This window comes from Ictalurus punctatus, chromosome 14 (genome assembly GCF_001660625.3).
Source record: "Ictalurus punctatus breed USDA103 chromosome 14, Coco_2.0, whole genome shotgun sequence".
Lineage (NCBI taxonomy): Eukaryota > Metazoa > Chordata > Actinopteri > Siluriformes > Ictaluridae > Ictalurus > Ictalurus punctatus.
Window position 1 is genome coordinate 9,437,353 of NC_030429.2, and position 22,529 is coordinate 9,459,881.

At 41.8% G+C, this 22,529-nt stretch overlaps 1 protein-coding gene across 2 annotated transcripts in view; it reads right to left on the reverse strand.

The window, feature by feature from the left end:
* Nucleotides 1–6,129: 6,129 nt before the first annotated feature.
* The window catches only part of LOC108274925 (protein diaphanous homolog 1), an 83,944-nt gene continuing 67,544 nt past the window's right edge, over nt 6,130–22,529 (reverse strand). The window contains exons 15-18 of one of the 2 annotated variants that reach the window (XM_017485332.3): nt 19,243–19,422; nt 12,513–13,076; nt 6,828–6,942; nt 6,130–6,676 (exon numbers count right to left, since the gene is read on the reverse strand). In XM_017485332.3, the coding sequence (XP_017340821.2) occupies nt 6,585–6,676; nt 6,828–6,942; nt 12,513–13,076; nt 19,243–19,422 (951 nt within the window). In that variant the 3' untranslated portion in view covers nt 6,130–6,584. The remainder of the gene's footprint in view (nt 6,677–6,827; nt 6,943–12,512; nt 13,077–19,242; nt 19,423–22,529) is intronic. The other variant, XM_017485333.3, reaches the window with a different exon arrangement.

Here is a 22,529-nt window from a genome sequence, read left to right on the forward strand (position 1 = left end):
TTTCTGTTCTGGTATCTGTAATTAATTGCACCTGGATAAATGCAGACTTGTTACCTAAGAACTGTTGCAGGAATAATAAAGACTGCCCTAGTGTTCACCACAGCATTCCTAGTCACAATTTGCTCATTCTCGACATCCTATCAAAATACTCAATACTATTTGTCTTTCAACGTTCCCTTTTAAGCGTGATTTGCCTCAAGGTTTATTCCTCATCTCGACGCGGGGAGTTTTTTCCCCCTGTTGCCAGGGTCATCATTGGCATGCTCATTAATGAACAAAATCTACATCCGTATTTCTGTGAAACTGCTTTTGTGACTATGTCTAGAGATAAAAAGTACGATAAACATAAAAAGTAATTGATGTGGACATGTGCCAAAATGCTGTAAATGTAATTATAGGACATTGCTAGAGTTTAACGCGGTATCAGAATCAAGGTCAAATCATACCGGAAGATATGACGTGCCACGTGTCTGTGGTTCCTGGGCAGAAATGAGCCAGATGAGGCAGAAACATTTAAGTGCAGGAGCAGCCATGTGACACAGCATGCAGCTCACCACCATATTTAATTCAGCCAGTGTCTCTCCGAGTCTCCCAGGAACAGAATGGAATAAGAAATTAGACAGCAACAGATGGCAAAGGGGTGACAGACAACAGCTAAAGCCCTAGACACTACTGCATGTATATGTGTGTGCGTAGATACTGAGGATATAAATATGCAAGGGTAATATATTGTGAGAGATGTGCACCAGTGGAGGAATAGTGTGTGTGTGTGTGAGAGAGAGAGAGAGAGAGAGAGAGAGAGAGAGAGAGAGAGAGAAAGTAGAAACGTGAGGAGTGATTTAGTGGGAGTCCCTATGGTGCTGGTCACTGCAGTAATGAAGTACACTGCTAGATGCATCACAGAAGGAGAGTGTGTGTGTGCATAAGCAGAGGTGAGGGGTTGGGCCGAGCCGGCTGGCTGAGCGAGCTCCGTAGAGAGCTGCGAGCCTCAGAGGAGAGTTGAAAAGCAGGCTGGCAGAAGAAGTGAGGGCGTTAAAGAATCATCGTCATAATGAGATACAGCAGCATCAAACACGCATGCCGGCTTTCTATCTCTGTACTTTGTGTTCGTATCTTCCCCATCTCGTTCCCCCTCTATGCATCACGCTGGCTAATTGGGCTGTGGTAGGTGTAGACTTCAAAACGCCGACTGACTCACTAACGGTCTACTGGCATCCTGCATCAAAATGGGAACCAGCAACTTGAGGCAAGGAAATAAGTCGACACGTTTCAAAAGCACGCAAATTCCAGACGGAATGCACAAAACAGCTGGAGAAGCTCGGGCCAGGACCGAACACCTGCTTAAAAAATTTAACATTTCAAACGACTCCATAGTCACCAGACACATCTCACTAAAAATCGAAAGCCTAACATGGGCAAAGAATTGCATTTACATAAACACTAATAATCCTTATTACTTGGACACGGTGAAGCCTGGAAATGTCCTTTTTCCACACTGGTGCATAAAGACATGCTTTTAGGAGGTGGAAGGGAAACGGACGCTGACACTGGGAGAACATGATCGAAGCAGGTACACTACCCACGGCACCCCACTGTAGACATAACCATTTCGGTCATGTGTACTTCCCCAACGACTCCTTACCACTGTGTGTCTGCATCCTCCATAGAAATGAAGGAATTTGAAATATTTACTTTGACCAAAAACGTAAATAGTTCGTTTGTTAACAGCACTGCTTCAACCGAAACATTTGGCTGAAACACCCCCCTTGGGATTTTAAGTAGGCTAAGGTAAGGAAGATATTCACCCATCTTCTATAGCCTTTATCCTACACAGGGTCACGGAAGAGCCTGGAGCCTATCCCAGGGAACTATGGGCACAAGGCAGGGAGCACCCTGGATGGGGCGCCAAACCCTCGCAGGGCATGGCAAGGAAGATATTTGTGTGTGTGTTTCTTTTCACGTTGTGAAATATCTCTCATTACTTTAACATGTCATTACCATGCGTTACATTATTACAGCTTTTACTGGTTTTAACGGGACAGCACGGCCTGGTGGGTCTTGCACAACCAGTGGTCAATCTTTGACCAACATACGGTCATCTCATCTTCAGTGTCAAGCCTTGATCTCTGTTTTGTTCCTATAGATCCCAGAGCTCTCATATAAGATGTATGGATGTAGATGGTAAAAAGATTTTCAAGACTTTTTCACGTTGTTCAGTGTCGAAAGCTGAATCTGAGATTCCTAAACGGTGTTACAGGACCATCCACAGCTTTGGCTTGTCCTCCTGTTGTCGGAGTTAAACTGTGTGACATGTTTACGCTGGATGCGTTCTCTGATCCAACTTCTACCAGCTTCCGAGTCACTCTCCGTTTCGCCGTAGTGCTTACAGAAACCGTCGCTGAGCACAGTCAGACATGAACAGATTGTTTCAGAGAAGTTCACAGCCTCAGTCGTGTCTGTTAAGCAGGAAAACATTCCCATCAGGCGATTTCTCACTTGTTCTTTTCAGCAGTGAAACCTCCCTGTAAGTCAGACATGTTCAGTATGCTCGACTTTGGGCCGTGCGCACCGACGTTAAGCTAACTCAGCTCGTCAGACACATCTGAAACATGTTCGGATTCAATAACCCATGCTGCATGCTTGAAGTAGACAATCATGCAAAAAAAAAAAAAAAAGCATTCACCAGAACCACGGGAGACGGACCAAAACTCTGCATGCAAGAGCAGCACCGTTTAAGTGCGAAGGGCTGAGGAAATTTGAATCATCAAAAGGTCACGTCTTAATGAAATTCACTCTTAATAACTGAGACCAACACTTCATTGAAATCAGCAGGGGCTGCTCGGTGTTAAACACAATGTGGTACTACAATATTAGGTGCCACTTGCATTCTCCAAGCCTGCCACTGCCTTAGCGGCCTGCTCACATGCTGAAAGACTTCTCCCAAAGATGACCTTTTGATGCCAGGAATCCATTCAGCGTTTGAAAAATGTATGTAGTTGTCCGTAGCATACTAAAGCAACCAAAATCATACACCTTTAATGTCGGGCCATGAATACAGTGTTCCATTTTTCAGCCCGTCCTATTAGTTGTGCTTCAATGTCAAGCAGCACACGTGAAGTAATCACTGCTTTATTCTTGAGCTTCTGCTGCTGCTTTAAACTATGCAACCATGCCTTGGAAAAAAAAATAAATAAAAATTTTGATTGCATCTGAGGCCAGGCTTTCGTGATCTGTTTCCAAATGTCTTCTCAAGAAAGATGACTTTCATTTGAAAGCTGCTGCAAACATGTCAGGCCCTTTCTGCCGCGTCACTATCTGCATATGTAAATCTGAATTTTACATCCTTCTCCCTGAGGTCTCGCTTCAACATTTCTCCTCTTTTGCTGAAGATGCTTTTTAGCCATGAAAAATCATTTTGGTAGCTTACAAATAAATGCTATTTAAATTAAACTGGCTCATGCTAACACGTAGTAAATTATATGATCCTTTCAGCACTATAATCACCTGAGGGTGAGGGGGCGGGGGGGGGGGGGGGATGGGAGACGGAGAAGGAGAGAGGAAGAGGGAGGGAGAGAGAGAAGGCGAGAGGGAGGGAGAGAGCGCGAGAAAGTCAACATGGAAAAAAAAAAAACGCTACAGGGCAGTTGATGACATCAGCAATAAGCCCTACGACCTCACTGGTGACATCATCAACCTGCAACCCTGCCATCAGCATGTGGAGAGAAAGAGAGGATGACAAGGAGAAGTGAGAGGTCGCATGTGGCTGGCGGTGGTGTCCTTTCGCTTGGCTGGGTAGAAAGGGATGACCGAAGGAGAGCAAGAGTGAGGTCACAAAAGCCTGACAGAAAAGAGTAGAGAAATGCAAAGTACTTCTAACACACACACACACACAGTGTGTTTTTTTTTTTTTTTACAGGCAGGATTGGACACATGGAGAATATGAAAAGGGCAGCATTCATTTACAGACAGATATCAGAAAAGGTTATCCTGCATCAAGCCAGACAGATGAAGGAACGCACACACACATGGCTTAGACAATCCAAGACAGCTGACAGATATGACATTTCAAATCTTCAAACTTTTCATAACCCCCCTCCCCAAAAAAAAAAAAAACCCACAGCCATGTCAGTGTGCGCATACAGTTGGCACACACTCCCTCGTTAAGTTGGAGGTTAGTGCATACTGAATCAGGCACATAAATATGGAGGAGATGAGTAAATGGAATTCTGACAGCAGAGAGACAGAGAGAGGGACTCATACACAGATGGAGAGAGGGATATGGGGGGTGAGAGACAAAGAGAGAGAGAGAGGGAGAGGGAGAACAGAAGAAGAATACGGAGGAGAGGTGATAGAGGTGACGATGTATGCAGGGGAAGAAGGCTCTGTCTCACACGCACGTTCCACAGGGACATATGTGGCAGTAGTTTGACACTGAGTAGACTTGCACAGAGGACAAAGACACACACACCTCGAAAGGTCATGCTCATATTAAATTCAGTATGAAAGGGGTTTTGCATATAAAGTCCTAAGAAGTACGATGGCCGTTCTAGAGAGATAAGCACCGCACACACACACACACACACAAAACCAGGGACACAATCCCCCCATAACTGCATAATCAGCTTTCTCTCTGTCCTTCCACTCATCCACCTCTCTCAGCATTCATCCATTCTTCTCAACATCCATCCCTCCACTCCTGAACAGATCCTCCATCTCAACCTCCATCCCTCCACTCCTGAATATACAGTGCCCCCCACGGTAAATATGAGTAAAGAAAGGTGTGAAAAATGGTCTTTATTGTTTAACCTTTTGAGTTTGTGTTAAAAAAAATTCACAAAATACTCTGCTTTCATAGATATATAAACAATTGCAAACACCAAAAAAAAAAAAAGTGTTAAATGTGTATGTGTGCAACAATTATTGGCACCCCTATGAATTCATATGAGAAAAATATATTTGAAGTAGATTCCCACTGACGTTTAAACTTTAGTACACATGGCTGACTAGGAACAGGAAATTGTTCAAGCATTACTTCCCGTTTCACAGGGGAATAAATATGAGGTAAGACATAGCACAAATTCCCTTAGTCATTCATAACAATGGGTAAGACCGAGGAATATAGCTGTGATGTGCGGCAAAAGGTTGTTGAGCTTCACAAAATGGGAAGTGGCTGTAAGAAAATAGCACAAGCATTGAAAATGCCCATTTCCACCATCAGGGCAATAATTAAGAAGTTCCAGTCAACTGGAAATGTTATGACTCGACCTGGAAGAGGACGTGTGGCTATATTGTCTCAACGCACTGGGAAGTGGGCGGTTCGAGTGGCCAAAAAATCTCCAAGGATCACAGCTGGAGAACTGCAGAAGTTAGTTGAGTCTTGGGGTCAGAGAGTCTCCAAAACTACAATCCGAAGTCACCTACATCACCACAAGATGTTTGGAAGGGTTTCAAGAAAAAAGTCTGTACTCTCATCCAAAAACAAACTCAAGTGTTTTCAGTTTGCAGACACTACTGAAACGTCAAATGGGATCGGGTTCTATGGTCAGATGAAACCAAAATAGCGCTTTTTGGCAATAAACACCAGAGGTGGTGTTTAGAATGTTATAATGTTTTAGAGATGTTTTTCTGCCAGAGGACCTGGACATTTTGTTAGGATACATGTCATCATGGACTCTATCAAATATCAACAGATATGAAATAAAAACCTTTCTACCAGAGAGCTTAAAATGGGCTGTGGTTGGATCTTCCAGCAGGACAATGATCCAAAACATACATCAAAATCAACACAAAAATGGTTCACTGACCACAAAATCAAGGTCCTGCCATGGCCATCCCAGTCCCCTGACCTGAACCCCATAGAAAACCTGTGGGGTGAACTGAAGAGGAGAGTCCACCAGCGTGGACCTACATTTGAAGGATCTGGAGAGATTCTGTATGATCTCAGGTCCCTTGCCGTGTATTCTCCAACATCATCAGGCATTATAGGAGAAGACTCAGAGCCGTTATCTTAGTATTGACCAAAAGGGTGACAATAATTGTAGCATACATGTATTTAACAATGACATATATATATATATATATATATATATATTAATAAACCTATGTTGTGTTTGCAATTGTTTGATATTCATGTCAGCAGAGTATTTATGTGAATTTTTCAAACAAAAGATCAAAAAAAAAAAATTCAGAGCCTCTTTGCTCTTATTTACAGAGGGTGTCAATATTAGTTGAGGGCACTGTATCCTCCTCACTATATCTCTCTCTCAGCATCTATCCCTCCACCCCAGAATCCATCCCATATCTCCATACATCTCTGCAGGGCTGCACAATATGGACAATGTGTTGTGTGTAATAGAGTTTGAGCAAACTTCCAACTTTTAAGTTTTATCACATGTGATTAATAGTGCAGCCCTGCATCTCGATATCCATCCATCAAATTGTGCATACATCCATCCATTTCAGCATTCTTGCATACATCCATCTCTTTCTGCAACCATTCACTCGTTTCAGCATCCATCCATCCCTGGAGACCTCCATCCATCCTGCTCAGCATCCATCCACGGATCGCAGGAAAAACATTACTCTTACTGCAGCGAGTGCTTACACACACACACACACACACACACACACACACACACACACACACACACACACACACAAAGCTTACCTTTTGAGGCTGTGTAGGTGGATCAAAAACATGTGGGAGAGAAAAAAACATAAAAAAACAAATATGATAGTGCTAGTCATAGGGCTAGAAGAAAAGCATGTGAGCATGTTCCAGTAATGTTAACATGAACTCAATAACACATTGAAGTTGGATCACTCACTCTTGGTCTGGGAGGAGAACGCCAGAGTGAGTCTGGAGAAAAGCTCGTTATTCTCAAAGCGGGTCTCTTTCGATTTCACCCAGAAGCTGCTCTCTGAAAGATCCTCAGCTGCAATCTTCAACACACAAGAAAAGCAGTTAGTTCGTGCATCCATCCATTCATCCAGCCAGCCGGTCCGGCCATCCATCCATCCATCCCTCTGCCCAAATCAGCCAATCATCCATCCATTCACAACCCATTCCTTCATCCATACATCCAACATAATCCATTCATGCATTCACCAAAACCATCCATTCACCCAAATCCATTCATCCATCCATCATAATCCATCCATTCACCCAAAACCACCCATCCATCATAATCCATTCATCCATTCACCCAAGTCCATTCATCCATCCATCATAATCCATCCATCCATTCACCCAAATCCATTCATCCATCCATCATAATCCATTCACCCAAATCCATTCATCCATCCATCATAATCCATTCATCCATTCACCCAAGTCCATTCATCCATCCATCATAATCCATTCATCCATTCACCCAAGTCCATTCATCCATCCATCATAATCCATTCATCCATCCATCATAATCCATTCACCCAAGTCCATTCATCCATCCATCATAATCCATTCATCCATTCACCCAAATCCATTCATCCATCCATCATAATCCATTTATCCATCCATCATAATCCATTCATCCATCCATCATAATCCATTCATCCATCTATCATAATCCATTCATCCATCCATCAAAATCCATTCATCCATCCATCATAATCCATTCACCCAAATCCATTCATCCATCCATCATAATCCATTCATCCATTCACCCAAATCCATTCATCCATCCATCATAATCCATCCATCCATCCATCACAATCCATTCATCCATTCACCCAAATCCATTCATCCATCCATCAAAATCCATTCATCCATCCACACACCTAAAACAATCCGTTCCCTCCACCCACCCAAAATATCCATTCACCCACCCACCCAATCAATCAATCTATTCATAACACTTGAAAGATGAAATATAAAAGTAAGACGGGTAATCTTAAATTAATATGTGACACTACAACTACCACCAAATTGTCATTAGTAAGATCTTAAATGAAACCCAAAGTACTGGATCCTCAAAATAGCATTATAGCATGCAGCATGTATAAACTCGGGTCCTATTACGCTGTTGTTGAAACACAAGAGCCTGAGTTAACAATTTACTACAAACACACAAAATATTACAGCAAACAAGATCAGTGCTGTTGTAGTTGCTCTAAAATCCTCTCTTACTGCAGAAATAATAACTATCCTGCCAGCTGCAGAGATTCCCAATTAGGGGCTTAATGGATTATTACGAGTGAATGCTTTATCACCAACGACATGCTATTTTAGCTCGAATGAGTTTCCCCTTTCAGAAAGACACAGCGCCCCTGAAACGTGGTCCACGCTACATGAACACAGCTTTAAGTCAATTAATCTCTGTTGGCGGCAGGGTGAACAGTCAGAGCTGCCGAAGGCCTCTGAGGAGTGTGCGCTCTGCTGCACGGGCCACTTTTCAACAGCGATAATGCACAGCCTCACGCTAACAACCTCCGTCTGAGAAAGACGAATGAACAAAGCACAAGAAGCCAGAGATGAGTAGAGAAGGATTAAAGAATGGGAGAAAAGATGGAGGAAGGTGGAAATGGGAGAAGAAAAAGAGGCAGCGGAATGAGAGAGGAACGAAACTCATTAAAATTGATCCCGATTTTAACCACACAAAAGGACCAAAACAGCGCAAATGGTTCAATACAGACAGGGAGGGAAGACGAGCTACACCCCCGTCGCTCTCGTCTGTTCTATCTTTTTGATCCTCCATCATTTCCATCTATCTTTCTTTCATTCACTTATAGTAATTCTTTCTTCGCCCGTTTCTTTCTATTCCATTAATCAGTCCCAAAAAATACATTTCTCCTTTTTCATTACGCCGCTTTATTTATTTATTTACTTTTTTTTTTTTTTTTTTTTACCTTTCAGACTAGAAAGCTGGATGGAACAAAAATTTAATTTGTATAATACTAGTGTAATATAAGAAAAGGTATAATATTAGAAAAACTGACAGAAAGAAGGAGACGTTAAGAAAGGAGGCACAGACTTCTCTGATCCTAATTTCTCATTACTTTGTTTGCTGATGACCGAGTGTGAGCACTAGCATTTGAGAGTGTGTGTTTTAGGGAGCGTACGATAGCGGAAAGCGCTGGATGAGAGAGAGCGAAAGAAGAGGGGGAGAGAGAGAGAGAGAGAGAGAGAAAAAAGTTAATTTAAATTACAAAAGAATGATGTCCTTTCTAGCAGCAATTTAATTATCTTTCACAGCCACAGTTAAAAGAAGCAGGCTTATTAAAAAGCAATTTCACTGACATATTCGTCAAAGAGCTCTCACCACGAGAAGAAAGCGAGAGAGGAAGCGAGAGTGAGAGAGACACACTCATGAACTCGACTGCAGCCATTAAAGAGTAGCTTTAGGCTAATAGAGGAGACGGAACCGTTTTGATGTTTTAAGTCCTGTTGCGGGTGAGCGAGAGTGAGGAAACGAGAGAAAATGAAGTGAGGGAGGAGAAGAACCAGAGGAACTAATAGTCACACAAGTAATCCATATGCAGGTAAAATGCTATTAGACTCCCTGTACTTTGGTAACACACACACAAACACACGCTTCTACACATGCACATCTGAGACCCTGACACACCAAGCTGACGTCAAAGAACAGCTCGAACAGAGACAGGAAATGGACTCCTGCTGTCTTGTGTTTTCTGGGGAATTTTGTATGTGAGAACTGATGGCAAGCTCACGCGTACATTCTGCCCCTGTGTGAAAATAAAACAACTCATTCCAATAAGTCAGAGAGATCTCCATGCAGAGGTGGACAAATCAAGATTACATTAGCTACCCTGCCAGGTAAGTGGAAGCTCCAGTGTGATGCCCAGTGTGATGTTTTGGTTGCCCTGAAAGTACACTTTCAAAATCAGGTCTAATCAACCGAATTGAACACAGGTGGACTCCAGGCAAGTTCTAGTGGCATCTCGAGGTAATGAAAGCGAATACGATGCACCTGAGCTCAACCTGGAGTGCCTTGGGCAAGGGTCTGGACTGCTTGTGTGTTTCAGGAGTCTGAATACTTTCTGAACCCAATGTACAGTCAGCTAGTTAGCTCATTAAGTGCATTATACACACTTAATGGAAGGCAGCCATGCGTTCACACGAGTAAGACAAATAAACTTGTGATGGAAAACAGCGGCAGGCAAAAAATAAACATTGTAAAGCTAATTAGTTCAACACAAATTCAAATAAAAACACTAATCGGTGTGAAAACTGGTTTGCTGGACAATTTACCCACCAGGCTTCATATTCGCCTAGCTGGAAGATTGGCAGTTAACTATGTCGTTTTTCTTCTATTCTTGCGCGTCAATGGGAACTAACTGCGTATAGGTATAAAATACAGTTGTGAAGGGAGAAGTAAAGAACGTTAAACTATACGACCATTGGATTGGTCCAAGGGATCATTTGAGATTTGGATTTCTTGCTACACTGACTGTGTTTACATGGACAGCAGTAATCTAATTATTGACCTTATTCTGAATAAGACAGTATTGTGATTAAGGTGTTGAGATGTTTTTAGGATATTCCTTTCATGTTCCTGTTTTACGTGTTATAGAACATAGATGGATTAACGGCACACGTCATTACGTCCCCACGCCACGCCGTCCGACGTCCCTCCAGAATTTCACGTATCGACATACAGTTGGTCTTCGTTATGGTCCCGTATACAGTTCTGGGTGTTTTTATTTTTAATTTTACGAAAGCTTCAAGTGCAGGTAATCATTTGTCATGCTGTACGTGCTGACAGACGACTGCTTGAAGCCGTGTGTTGCGTCTGAAACCACATATTTACCAACTATATAGTAGCTGATATACACGTATAGGTTTGGGACGCAGCCGTGTTCTCTTGTTTGCCGTTAAACGGTTGAGCGCTGCCGTGTGTGTACGTGTCCTGTCGCACAATGCGGTGAAAACTCTCACACGATGTTAATAGTGTGATTAAGGTGTGTACATGTCTGTAACGCACTTCCATAATGTGACTAAAACAGGAATACTCCACACGTCTTAATTCCATTTGTTTACACTTCGAGTATGACTTTAGTCGGATTAAGGTCATCAATAATCGCTGTTACATGCTAGTTTAATAACCAGAGTATCGTCTTAATCAGGTTAATATCAGATTATTGTTGTCCATGTAAACGTACTGAGTGTGTTATAACCAATTTGCACAGAATTGAGAAAATCGCTTGCTGCTGTGGCTGAGATCACAGCTCCACAGAAAACGAATGGTCGTCTCTAACTCGCTCGCTAAGGTTAACACAGGATAAGGAGTACATGAATATCCAGGAAGGAGACTGTACCATGCATCTGTACCACCATAGTCCTCATTTTCTCAAGTTACTTAACGCATTGCGTTTGCAACACCCCGTTGTGTTTGTGACCTTGAAATAAAGTCACTGTTGGCAAATATTCGGGCTATGAGCGGTGATGTTTTCTCCTCGTATCATATGTAAAGGATATCATTCAAGGTTGGTTAGCACCTTTACTTCCCCTCACTAGGTGCAGCAGACAGTGGGATTCTGAGTAGCATGCACCACAGTTACAGCGTCAAGGGACGTACTGTATACTGCGTCATCATGAAGCTCTATTTGTTTAAATATAAGAAATAAACCGTCAATAGGAAGTAGGGTTGATTTCATTTCTCTGTATGAATTAAACGGGGAAAAGATCCAGCATCACATAAACAAAAAAAGCTTTTGTTCTCAATTTTATAATACTGCACTGCTTTATTCTAATATTTTGAGACACTGGATTTTTGATTTCCATGAGCTGTAAGCTGTAATCAAGATTAAAAACAAAATAAGGTGCGTAATGAATCTAGAATATATGAAAAGTTCTACTTATTGAATTAAATTACGAAGAAGAAAAAAAAGAACTTTTCCACGATATTCTAATTTTTTGAGATGCTCCTGTAGTGTGCGAATCATCCGTATCAGAATACATTACATTTATGGCATTTGGTAGAAGTCTTTAATGGCGTACAATTTTGCGATCAGATTCTCCAGGGGTGTTACATTTACATTCCACTTTTTGAGAGTAATCCAATTAAACAATTATTTATATATCGTGATGCATCTTAATTCTACATTAAGAACATTAAGCCTACATTACAATCTTCCAACACGACTCCCTGCTGCTTTTAAAACATGTTTATTATTTTTAAAACAACGTTTAATTATTGTGTTTTGTAATTGCATTTGTGAATTAATGCATCTTTTAGGGGGGGGGGGGGGGGGGGGGGGTTACATTCATGGAATAAATCTGTACTGAGAGAATCAGTGGAATCTATTTTACAGTTGAAACTTTGACAACCCTTGCTCTAAAGTGTTCTTCTTTCTGCTTTAATTTCCTACACAGTTTTGCTAGGCTGAACAGCCATTCAGAGATTCAGCATACTCAATCAGCACTGACAAGGACTGATCAGTGCTATCAATGTGAATCATGCTGCAAAATCAGCCAGCTGAGTGTATCAGAGCTCTGACACTGGACTGCAGTAACCCCATCCACTAAAAACAACCCCACCCCTCAAACTCACCTTACTCCAGTTGGCTCTCTTAAGCTGCACCTCTGGTTTGTACTCTTTCTTGGGCTGCAGGCCAAATGGTAGTTGTGGTACTGGAGCAGCCCAAGTTCCAAACCCTCCTGGAGGTGGAGGAGGCATCCCAGGCATTGGAGGAGGGGGTGGCATTCCTGGCAGTCCTGGAGGTGGAGGCGGAGGAGGGGGCATACCAGGAGCACCGGGTAGCGGAGGTGGTGGAGGGGGCATCGCACCTGCCTGACCAGGTAGAGGTGGAGGTGGTGGGGGTCCTGGCATGCCCGGCAAGGGAGGGGGAGGTGGTGGAGGGGGCATGCTTGCTTGGCCAGGTAGAGGTGGTGGTGGAGGGGGCATGCTTGCTTGGCCAGGCAGAGGTGGTGGTGGAGGGGGCATGCTTGCCTGGCCAGGCAGAGGTGGAGGTGGTGGTGGCATGCCTGCTTGGCCAGGTAGAGGTGGGTGGGTCAACGAGGCTGGCGCTGATGGGTCAGGACGGCCAGCTGGTGTCTTGGGTGCATTGATGATTATCGTCTTGGCTTCCTCAAGATCCTTAGACAGTTTTTGAACCTGAGAGAGAGAGAGAGAGAGAGAGAAATAGAAACAGATACTGATGAGCCTTCTCATTAGGTTTGCACAATTAACTACATTTAGGCTTGTTTTCACCTTCCTCGAATTAATCAAACAAATGCGGCTGTGATATCAGCGCTCAGGTAAAGGTCACTTGTTTTTTCCTATTGACTCCGTAGCATTAAATCACAAGCACCCCACTGATGTATTTAATATTCCCAAGAGATATGCAATTAAAGTGACTAAGGAGCATTCATTATAACTCAAAGCTTTATAAATATGCAGTGTACTGGTGAATGTGTAGCTCGGCTTAGAATGTAAAACAACCTTGGCTTTAGCAAACTACAAACCTGAGATCAATATTGAACTTCAATATACTTCAGTAACTAAACAGTCTTTACATAGTTAGCCAGTCCTTTGCCACCGATCCTCCCACTCCTATTTCAGATCTAACTGTAACGCCATAGCCGGAGGCATAGACAAAATAAATAAATAAATTAGCGCACATTCTTCGAAGTTCCACATAGTTCCAAATATAGTTCGAGGTCAAAACGGAGTTGACGCAAATTACTAAGTGATATGGATTGCACAGTCGTACACGGTTGTCAGGCGAAGTTCTCTCAAAGAAGCAGAGTTTACTCAAGCCCCTGGGACAAATAATGAGGTTAGACAGGGATAGAGGGAGAAAAGGAGAGGCAGCAGATGTAGAAAGGTCATAGCTGAAATTGAAGAGAGATGAGCAGGGTATAAATCCATGTCTAATTAAAAGGATCATTTAATTATCCAGAACCCGACACAGCTCATTAAAAATGACCAGTCTGCTAATTTCACATCGGGGAAAGAGGAAACCCGATGGAAAAGAAGGAGAAGTGCAAGACAGAGTCAGACGTTTCCCGCTCTGATTAGCTGGGGTGTGTCAGGATTTCAAGTGCAACGATTCCACTGATGCTGCAAAACCCGAAATTGCTCACAAAGAGTGTGTGTCGGTGTGTGTGCGCTGGTGTGTGATGTGACAATGACAACGTTTCTGACAGTTGTTTATCTGTTCCACATTAAAAGCTGGTTGAGGTGACAGGCTGTGTTTAGCTCAGCAAGTTTCTCACTCGCTCTGTCTGGCTCTTTCACATCCTTCTGTATTTTGTCTATATGCGTCTCCTCCTCCGCCTTTCTCCTCTCATCCGCTCCAACTTCTTTACTTTTGCTGACTCCTGCTTTTCTCCAAGCCCCATCAAGTATAATTATTCCTTTAAGCACAATCATTCACTGCTTTGAGTGTACTGTCTGGGTTCCCCCTGTCAACAGGCATGTTTCCATGGAGATGTCAGATCTCCTTGAGGACATAAAAAGTTTGGAAACACAGCTCCAGAGTTAAAAAAAAAAAAAAAAACTATGCAGTTCATGGATTAGTTCCTGGTCTGCATTTTCACTACGCTGCAGGAATCATCATTACAGTGTAAAAGCAGTAAGGAATAAAACATTTGAGGGCATACTGTTAAAGGAAAATCATCAACAACAGAGTGATATGATATCGCCTGATGCAAAGCAGAGTTACTGCTACTACACCGAAATTGATAACTTTCCAAAAACAGCACATCCTGAAGTGTTTTAATCCTCTTACACTAGAGCAGAGGATCTCAACCTTTTGTAACTTAGCCCCCCCTTACCATGTGGCACCCCCCTACACACCCCCATTGGAGACCAGGTATAATGATTATCTATATTCTATATAAAAACTACCTATATATAACCTAAACTATAATCTAGATTTTTTTTCTTTTGTGTTTTTGTATTTTTTTTTAAAATTACTTTTCATAAAACTATATAAACGGACAGGTATGGCACATGAATGATATAAAATGTTTCTGAACACTATAACGACTTTGAACAAGGGGACTGGTCTGTAATAACGTGGACTAGTTTACATGTAAAACATGTTGCATTACATCCGTCTTGTGGTCTATAAAATATGTCTAGGTCTATAAAATATTCGCACACGAATGATGTAAATTGGGACGAACGGCGCGTCTCCTTATCCGTGACATTGTTAAATCTCCGGCTCTCAGACACTCACTGAACAGAGCAGACGCAGAGAGAGGTGCGGGTGCGGCGGGAAAACAAGACCTCGCGCTTGCAGGACAGTACTGGTGACATTTGGAAAGTTGCTAGATTTGTCACTAGGCGTTTTTTTTTTTTTTTCTTCCGAAAAAGAAAAAAAAAAAAGTCACTAAAGGGGTCTGAAAAGTCACTCAGTTGGCAACACAGGTCTGCACTGACAGCTAGATAAAAGGCAGTCTAAGCTCCGCCTCTCCCCAGCAAAAAGAAAATACAGAGTCAGAGGAAATGCGGGGTTTTTCATTTATGCACATTCTATTTGAAAAGCAATAAAAGACACCAAGTCCCCAAATGACGCCCTGTCTGTGTTTTTCTTGAAAACAATTTGCGCTTTCCTTCCGATCTCTGTGTTGAGAACCACTGCCCTAGAGCAATATGCCAACTATTACAACGTTTTGATTTATTAATGAACGAGATGTCTAGGCTTTTTAGTTTGTGTATAGTTTCATGGTGTGGAACATCCACAAAACAACTTTGTTCATATCATCACTTACGTTACGGCAGATATAAACAGTCGCTCCCTCATCATCCTCTCTCTATTGCTCTCGCCATGTTACCAACAGAGCACTAAATCCTGTCCCATGGCAGAAAACCTATTGCTACACTGGAGACTCCTTAGAGAAACCGTCACCATATCAACATTTGCGCAGTTTTCTTTGTTAAATAACAAGACTTTTGAATCTTTTTATTATTAGGCTTAGATTAGGCTGAGCATCTGCCATGTGTTCCCCATGAATGACCCGTTACTACTGAAGCGAAAACGTTTCAGATCTCCGGAAATATAAACCTGTGATTTAAAGTACTACTGGCACTACTGACAGAGCTTGCTATTAAAGAAGATTAATCAACACCTTCATCCTGACACACTTCTACTGTTGTGGCTCCTCTCACCCTCCAGGTCTGCCCGATTCATCCTGCTCGTTCTTCTCGTCGGAGCTTTCTACACTGGTGACTCACTCACTGCTGCTCTGGATGGTTTCACACGGATACCCTTATATTGTGCACTTCCCAAACATCAGTCCACAGCCAGGCCTTACCCTTTCTTTACTCGATAATCTCACCCGTATCTTGTACCCAAGAACTGCCGCTTTAATCGTAAAGACTGTGACGCCCATACTGAACGATCAGTCCGAACGGGGTTGGGGTTACTCACAGGAGTTGTTTGTGATCGTGAAATGCTTTTCTTTTTTTTAAATGATGGGGAGTTTTTTGTGCAGTTGTTTGTGGAAAACCGACTGCAATTGCACAAAACTGTCTTTCGCGGCACTGTTCGTTGGTAAATAGACCTTTTCGCTGTACTCTTGTTCGACACACATGAATCAAAGAGGGCTTTGGCTCAATGCTCGTTGTGGTGACATCGCAAATCCGCAGAAAATCACGCGGTGATTCTGAAAAAGCGCCAACTCTGCAAGGGTCTGCTTGATTTTGCGTTAATTTGTGCGATCACAAAATCGTGAAATCCTGGAGGGACTGAGCAATAAATCTCCATCTTGATGCATTTAAAGCTTTGTGACAATGTATGATGCTAAAAGCACTATACTGAAAAAATCTAACTGAGCTGGACCAGGCAGAATTTGACAAACGCTATACAAACAGGGTGACTAACATCATTCTAGCAACACGGCAAACAAGGAGGAGGTTGAACCTGAACCTGAGCTGTTTCAATTTCACACTTCACACTTATTACTCTCTTTACACAAACATACTGATAAAAGCATGCACAAAATACACTTCCACAAGTTTTGCGGGAATTTTGGTGAAAAAGATCGAAGCATCTCAAAACATAAATTGCTATTCATACTACTACAGCTATAAAAACATAGCTTAGGTTCTCTTTTTCTCTGCCCACTTTTATTTCACAGATCTCGGTTTTTCTAGCACTCGGTTATCGGACTCCGTTAGAAAGACACCTAATGTTCCTAAAAAAATAAAAAAATAAATAAATAAAAATAAAACGTTCCTAGGTTGCAGAAGAGGATCTTCGTATATGTCACAGGAATTCTGCTCATCAATTACTAGGGCACTTGTTCTCTTTTCCCTTCCATTCCGCTTTCAGTTATTTTCACTCATAACCTAAATCACAAAAGTGCTTCATATATTCTTCTCACATACAAGTCCAGTGTTTTTAAGGCAATAAATCAATCCCGTGCATGCCCTTTCCTAAGCGGCACCCTGTCTTCTTTAAGAATTAAAAATCAATACGCACAAGTCCCATTACTGTACCAGACATTTAAAAAAAAATTTTTATAAAGCCTGCACTGCCTCTGAAACAGCACTTCTGAGATCCCTACTGCTACGGCCTATTTTAGTCAGCGTTGCCATGGTTCAGCTCCGGAGCTGAAACTATAGTCGCTATAGTCCTGATCTCATCCAAACTTCCAGGCCTGGAAACTATCTAAGTACATGCTTTAAAAAAAAAAAAATAATTATAAAGAAAATGCTCATTGTTGCATCCTTGTAATTCAATTTCTATATAACTTTTGTTGGTCTAATCGCTGCCATTATTAAACACTTCTTTTCACCACAAAGAAAATATGGATATAATTATCATTATTAGTCTAATATAAAAAAAAAAAAAAACATGCATATAAAGTAGTCTTACAGACATTTAATGAAATTTTGAAAAGATGCGTTCAAAAAAAAATAATGAAATAATTACTATATTAAGCAATAAACCATAGAACAGAACAACAAAAACATTCAATCAAATCAGAATTTGCCTTTGCAATTAAATCCGCATAAAAGTACAATAAATACAAACTCATTACAGGTACGCTGTCGTACAGTTTCCGAAACAAATCAGCCAGTCAGACTTGTTCAAAACAGTTCTTCTGTCTCTGCGGGTAAAGTCCTAGACTGGCTTGATGATGTTTATCAGAAATGTTTTATACTACCGAATATGTTGTATTGTTTACAAAATAACAAAAAAGGACTTCTGAATTGAAGTAGATTAAACAGTTAAACAACTGATGAACAAATCAATTAAAATGATGAGGTTTGGAAATCCTGATCTCGACACACTTCCACTGCTATGGCTCTTCTCAGCCCACGGGACTTGCCTGATTCATCCTGATGCTCTACATCTGCTTGTAGTTTGCGCATTTTTGATTCGTCGCCTGCCGTTGCGGATGGTCCTACATGAAAACCCTAAAGAGTTGGGACTTCCACACCAGTCTCAGCCTAGCCTCGGTGTTGTGATCGGAGCTGTATACTGGAGATCCTTACCCAAGAACTTCTGCAGGAAGCATGACGCCTACGATACTCATACTAAACATCGTTTCAGCACACTACTGCTTGACTTTAGAGTATACAACTCTGGAAAAAGTGATGAGTTATAGATTCACTATCTGGTGTCACCCAGAAGAGGACGGGCTTCTCTCAAGCTTTGTTCCTATGTCGTCTAAGGGAGTCTTTCTTTGCCACCGTTACCTCTGACTTGCCCATTAGCCATCTAAATCTAAAGCCTCCTTCTGATCATATCTACTGTTAATAAACAAATACATTTGAATCGATGGATCTTTGTCCCTATTGAAACACTAATGAGCTGTGCGTAAAAGAGTACTGCAAGTCAAAATGTATATTTAAAAAAAAAAAAACAACAACTTTTTCATATGGTGCCTAAGGCTTTTGTGTGCTCGGTGTGTGCCGTCAGCTGTCTGGACCTAGAAAGGGTCAATTTTCTGGTACCTGAACAAAGCTGCTTTCATGTCTGCGGATTAGCTTGTGTTTTTACTTCGGATCAAAGCGCTGACTCGGTCTTGAATGACTTTAAAGAACGGCTCATTATTCTGGTTTATTTCAGACTATGTTAGAATATTGACATTTTGATGTTCAGAAATGAAGCATTGACTATTGGATGGATTGAGCTTGAATTATGAATTGAGCCTTGATTATTAATAAGAACATGAAAACTAGAATCAAACCCGCTGACAGAATATCAGCATGCTGTAGTTGATGGATGTGTGGTTCAGCGTACAGTTAAACCGGTTGAATACAGCGGCCTGTTAATTCCACAAGGCTCCACGCGAGACGTGAATTTGACGTGATTTAGTACCTGATCTTTGAGTTGGCCGATTTCTCCACGCAGCCCTTGATTCTCGTTCTCTTTGTCCACTTTCTCATTTCCAAGAGCTTCTTTTTCGTCACTGAGCTCTCGGACTTTGTGTTCGTAATCGCCCTCCATCTTCTTAAACTCCACCTGCAGCTCGTGGCGTGTAGTCAACTCGGCATCCAGCTACAACACAAACACACAATCGGAGTCAGTTTAAGAATCTCGTTTGAAGAATTTTGATCACAGCACTAGTTCAGCATCCAGGCAGCGCTCGTCCATATGGCTACGTGCATGCTAGAATACACCGGGCTCAACAAACCATGTTGAAAAGCGCTGAATATGGACTGCAGTCACAGGGAACATGAAGTGTCTGCTGGAATTCACAGCAGTTGCGATGTGGGTCAGTAGCAACCTGATGCATCTGACAAGCTACGTGTTCATGCTGTATCTGTCTGCCATCGCAGCCATGAAATATGAAACTGAGCAGACAGAACAATGTGGGAAGCAGTGAAGCTTCCAGGCCTTTTTTACCTCCTGTCACAGCATTTTACCAATCTCTCCCGCAGTACTCCACCATCGTGGAGGTTGAGCGCGTTTGATAAATTGCGCCTTTCAATCAGAGATGCTAACAAAAGGGAAAAGGTCCGTTTTAAACACATTAAGCATGGGCCTTGGCAGAATTAGTCAATTAAAAAAAGTTTTCTAATACGGTTGAATTTCTGTATCGGCGATCTCTGTGTGTCAAACTCATTTTCTTGAGTGATTTTTCTCAACCGACTCCCGCCATGTTTCAGCAACTGATTTGATTCCCTGTTGACAGAGTGTTTACTCACACCCAGTAACGTTAAGCACTCCCCCACTCCACATTCGTGCCAGTCAATGAATTCCTGATGGACTGGGTGACCATTAGAGAAAATAAATATAGCTGTCCATCTCTAATCTGATAAGGAGCATGTGGAACATTCTGATAAATGTACAAAGCTTTCTAACACTAAAACCTCATTCCAACCGCATAGTGGAGGAGATATATTAATGTGAGACTAATTTGCTGCCTCTGGACTGGGACAACATGCAATTACTGAGGCAGCAATGAATTCTGCTTTGTATCAGGATCTCCTATATACATACAGTACTGTGCAAAAGTCTTATGGAACATGAAAAACAAACGCTGTAGCGGAAAGATGCCTTCAGAAATAATGAAACGACCCTTTGCTTTTATAAAATATCTATCTATCTATACACACACACAAAAATATATATATATATATATATATATATATATATATATATATATATATATATATATATATATATATATATATATGTATACGTGTGTGTGTGTGTGTGTGTGTGAGTGTGAGTGTGAGTGTGTGTGTATGTATACATGTGTATGTACACACACACGTGAGAGCGATGACACCAAATTTAACGCACCGGCTTCCCATTCACACCTGAGACCTTGTAACACTAACAAGTCACATGACACCGGGGAGGGAAAATGGCTAATCGGGCCCAATTTGGACATTTTCACTTAGGGGTGTACTCACTTTTGTTGCCAGCGGTTTAGACATTTATGGCTGTGTGTTGAGTTATTTTGAGGGGATGGCAAATTTACACTGTTACACAAGCTGTACACTCACTACTTTACATTGTAGCAACGTGTCACTTCTTCAGTGTTGTCACATGAAAAGACAATCAAATATAAAAATGTGAGGGGTGTACTCACTTTTGTGAGATACTGTATGTAGAGGAACAAGCTGACATATCTGATAACCACTGTACTGTGCTGCTGGTTGAGGTCCTCAGTAAAGATGGTTCCAAAGAAAACAAGATATACATTTTCGATCGACGACCTTGGCGTAAGCCAACTGTTCTAAGTGCTTACGTAAGACTGTATTCACTATTATGACTGGCCTTTACTGAGAGTCTGGCTTTTACTGAGATATTCCAGAAACTACAGCTACACCTGAACGACTCGAACTCTACGCTATTCATAGAGGAGTCTTTTGTGTATTACGCGCCGCAACATTAAGCCCATAGTATAGATTCTATACACCGAATACAATTGCCTTGAACTCTCCTTGCTGCAAAGTTGGTTGGTGCTACATCCTCAAGACTGTAGATTAAAGCTAACTCTGAAAATAACCCACTGTCCAGACATTATCCAGAGTCAGTCTGGCAAAAATTTTCCTTCTTTTAAGCCATAAGAGTGTAGAACCACTCCAAACTAGCTAAATGTAAGCTAGGGCCTCCTCTCTCACTGCTGTAGTAGTTCTCCAGACCAGTTGTGTTGAACACCTCAGAAGACTGAGGAATGGTAAGAAAATCGGTGTAAAAAAGTGAGCCACTTCTGGCCGTGACGCACACAGCCACTTGCGGATGGAGTCAACAGTGAACTGAATGACTTTTAAAAGCATAAACTCAAGCTTGTGAGGAACACCCAAGGATATGCTCCTTTAGGAGAGAAGACTCTCCAACACTACAAAAATTGTTGCGTGCACGTGTAGGTCTAAAATGTCGCGACACGTGCTTTTGTACTGAATCGGGGGTGGTCCACTGATCCACATTTCAGTGGATCAAAAACAGGAGCGTGAAAAAATACTCGAAGAGAACTGAACATCACGCGAAAAGCCATCAAGCTTCTGTAGCAGATACTCTGCTGTGGCCAATCGCATGGATTTATGTAAACGAATACATAATTCAGCTCATCAAGTTAGAAAAGAATTTCCTCAGAATTTCGTTGATTTTTTTATTTATTTATTTTATTTATTGATTTCATTTCCTCTCTGGTCTGATTAGTGAAGTGACCTCATGGCTCGTTAAATAAAAAGCTGAAGATGAAAACTGATTGTTTGCGGATCGATGACTGGACAGAGAAAGACGTGTCTGAAGCACCACTATGAAACAAAACAAATCCATATGGTCCTATTTAAAGCCATAAACTGATCGACAGATGAGCATTAAGAGGTGACTACTGTCACCACACAGCCACGTTAGCTGCTTATCCGGCTCTTTATAAACAAGCAATTTTATCTACCTCGACCTTCACACCTTTCAGCTGAATACCTTCAGACGAAAGGGTCCTACAGACGACAGTAACGCCTCATCTTAAATCCTGCTCCCTTCACTGCATCCATTGATCTCTTATCATCTCTAGTGTATCTGCTAGAAGAGTCTATGCAAATACCATGTTTGACTTGCATGCTCATAACCCCTGTCCAAATCCCTCGCACTCAAATGGACAGCGCAGAGTGAAAGCGTACAGAAGACTGAGCTCGTGCTGCGATGTG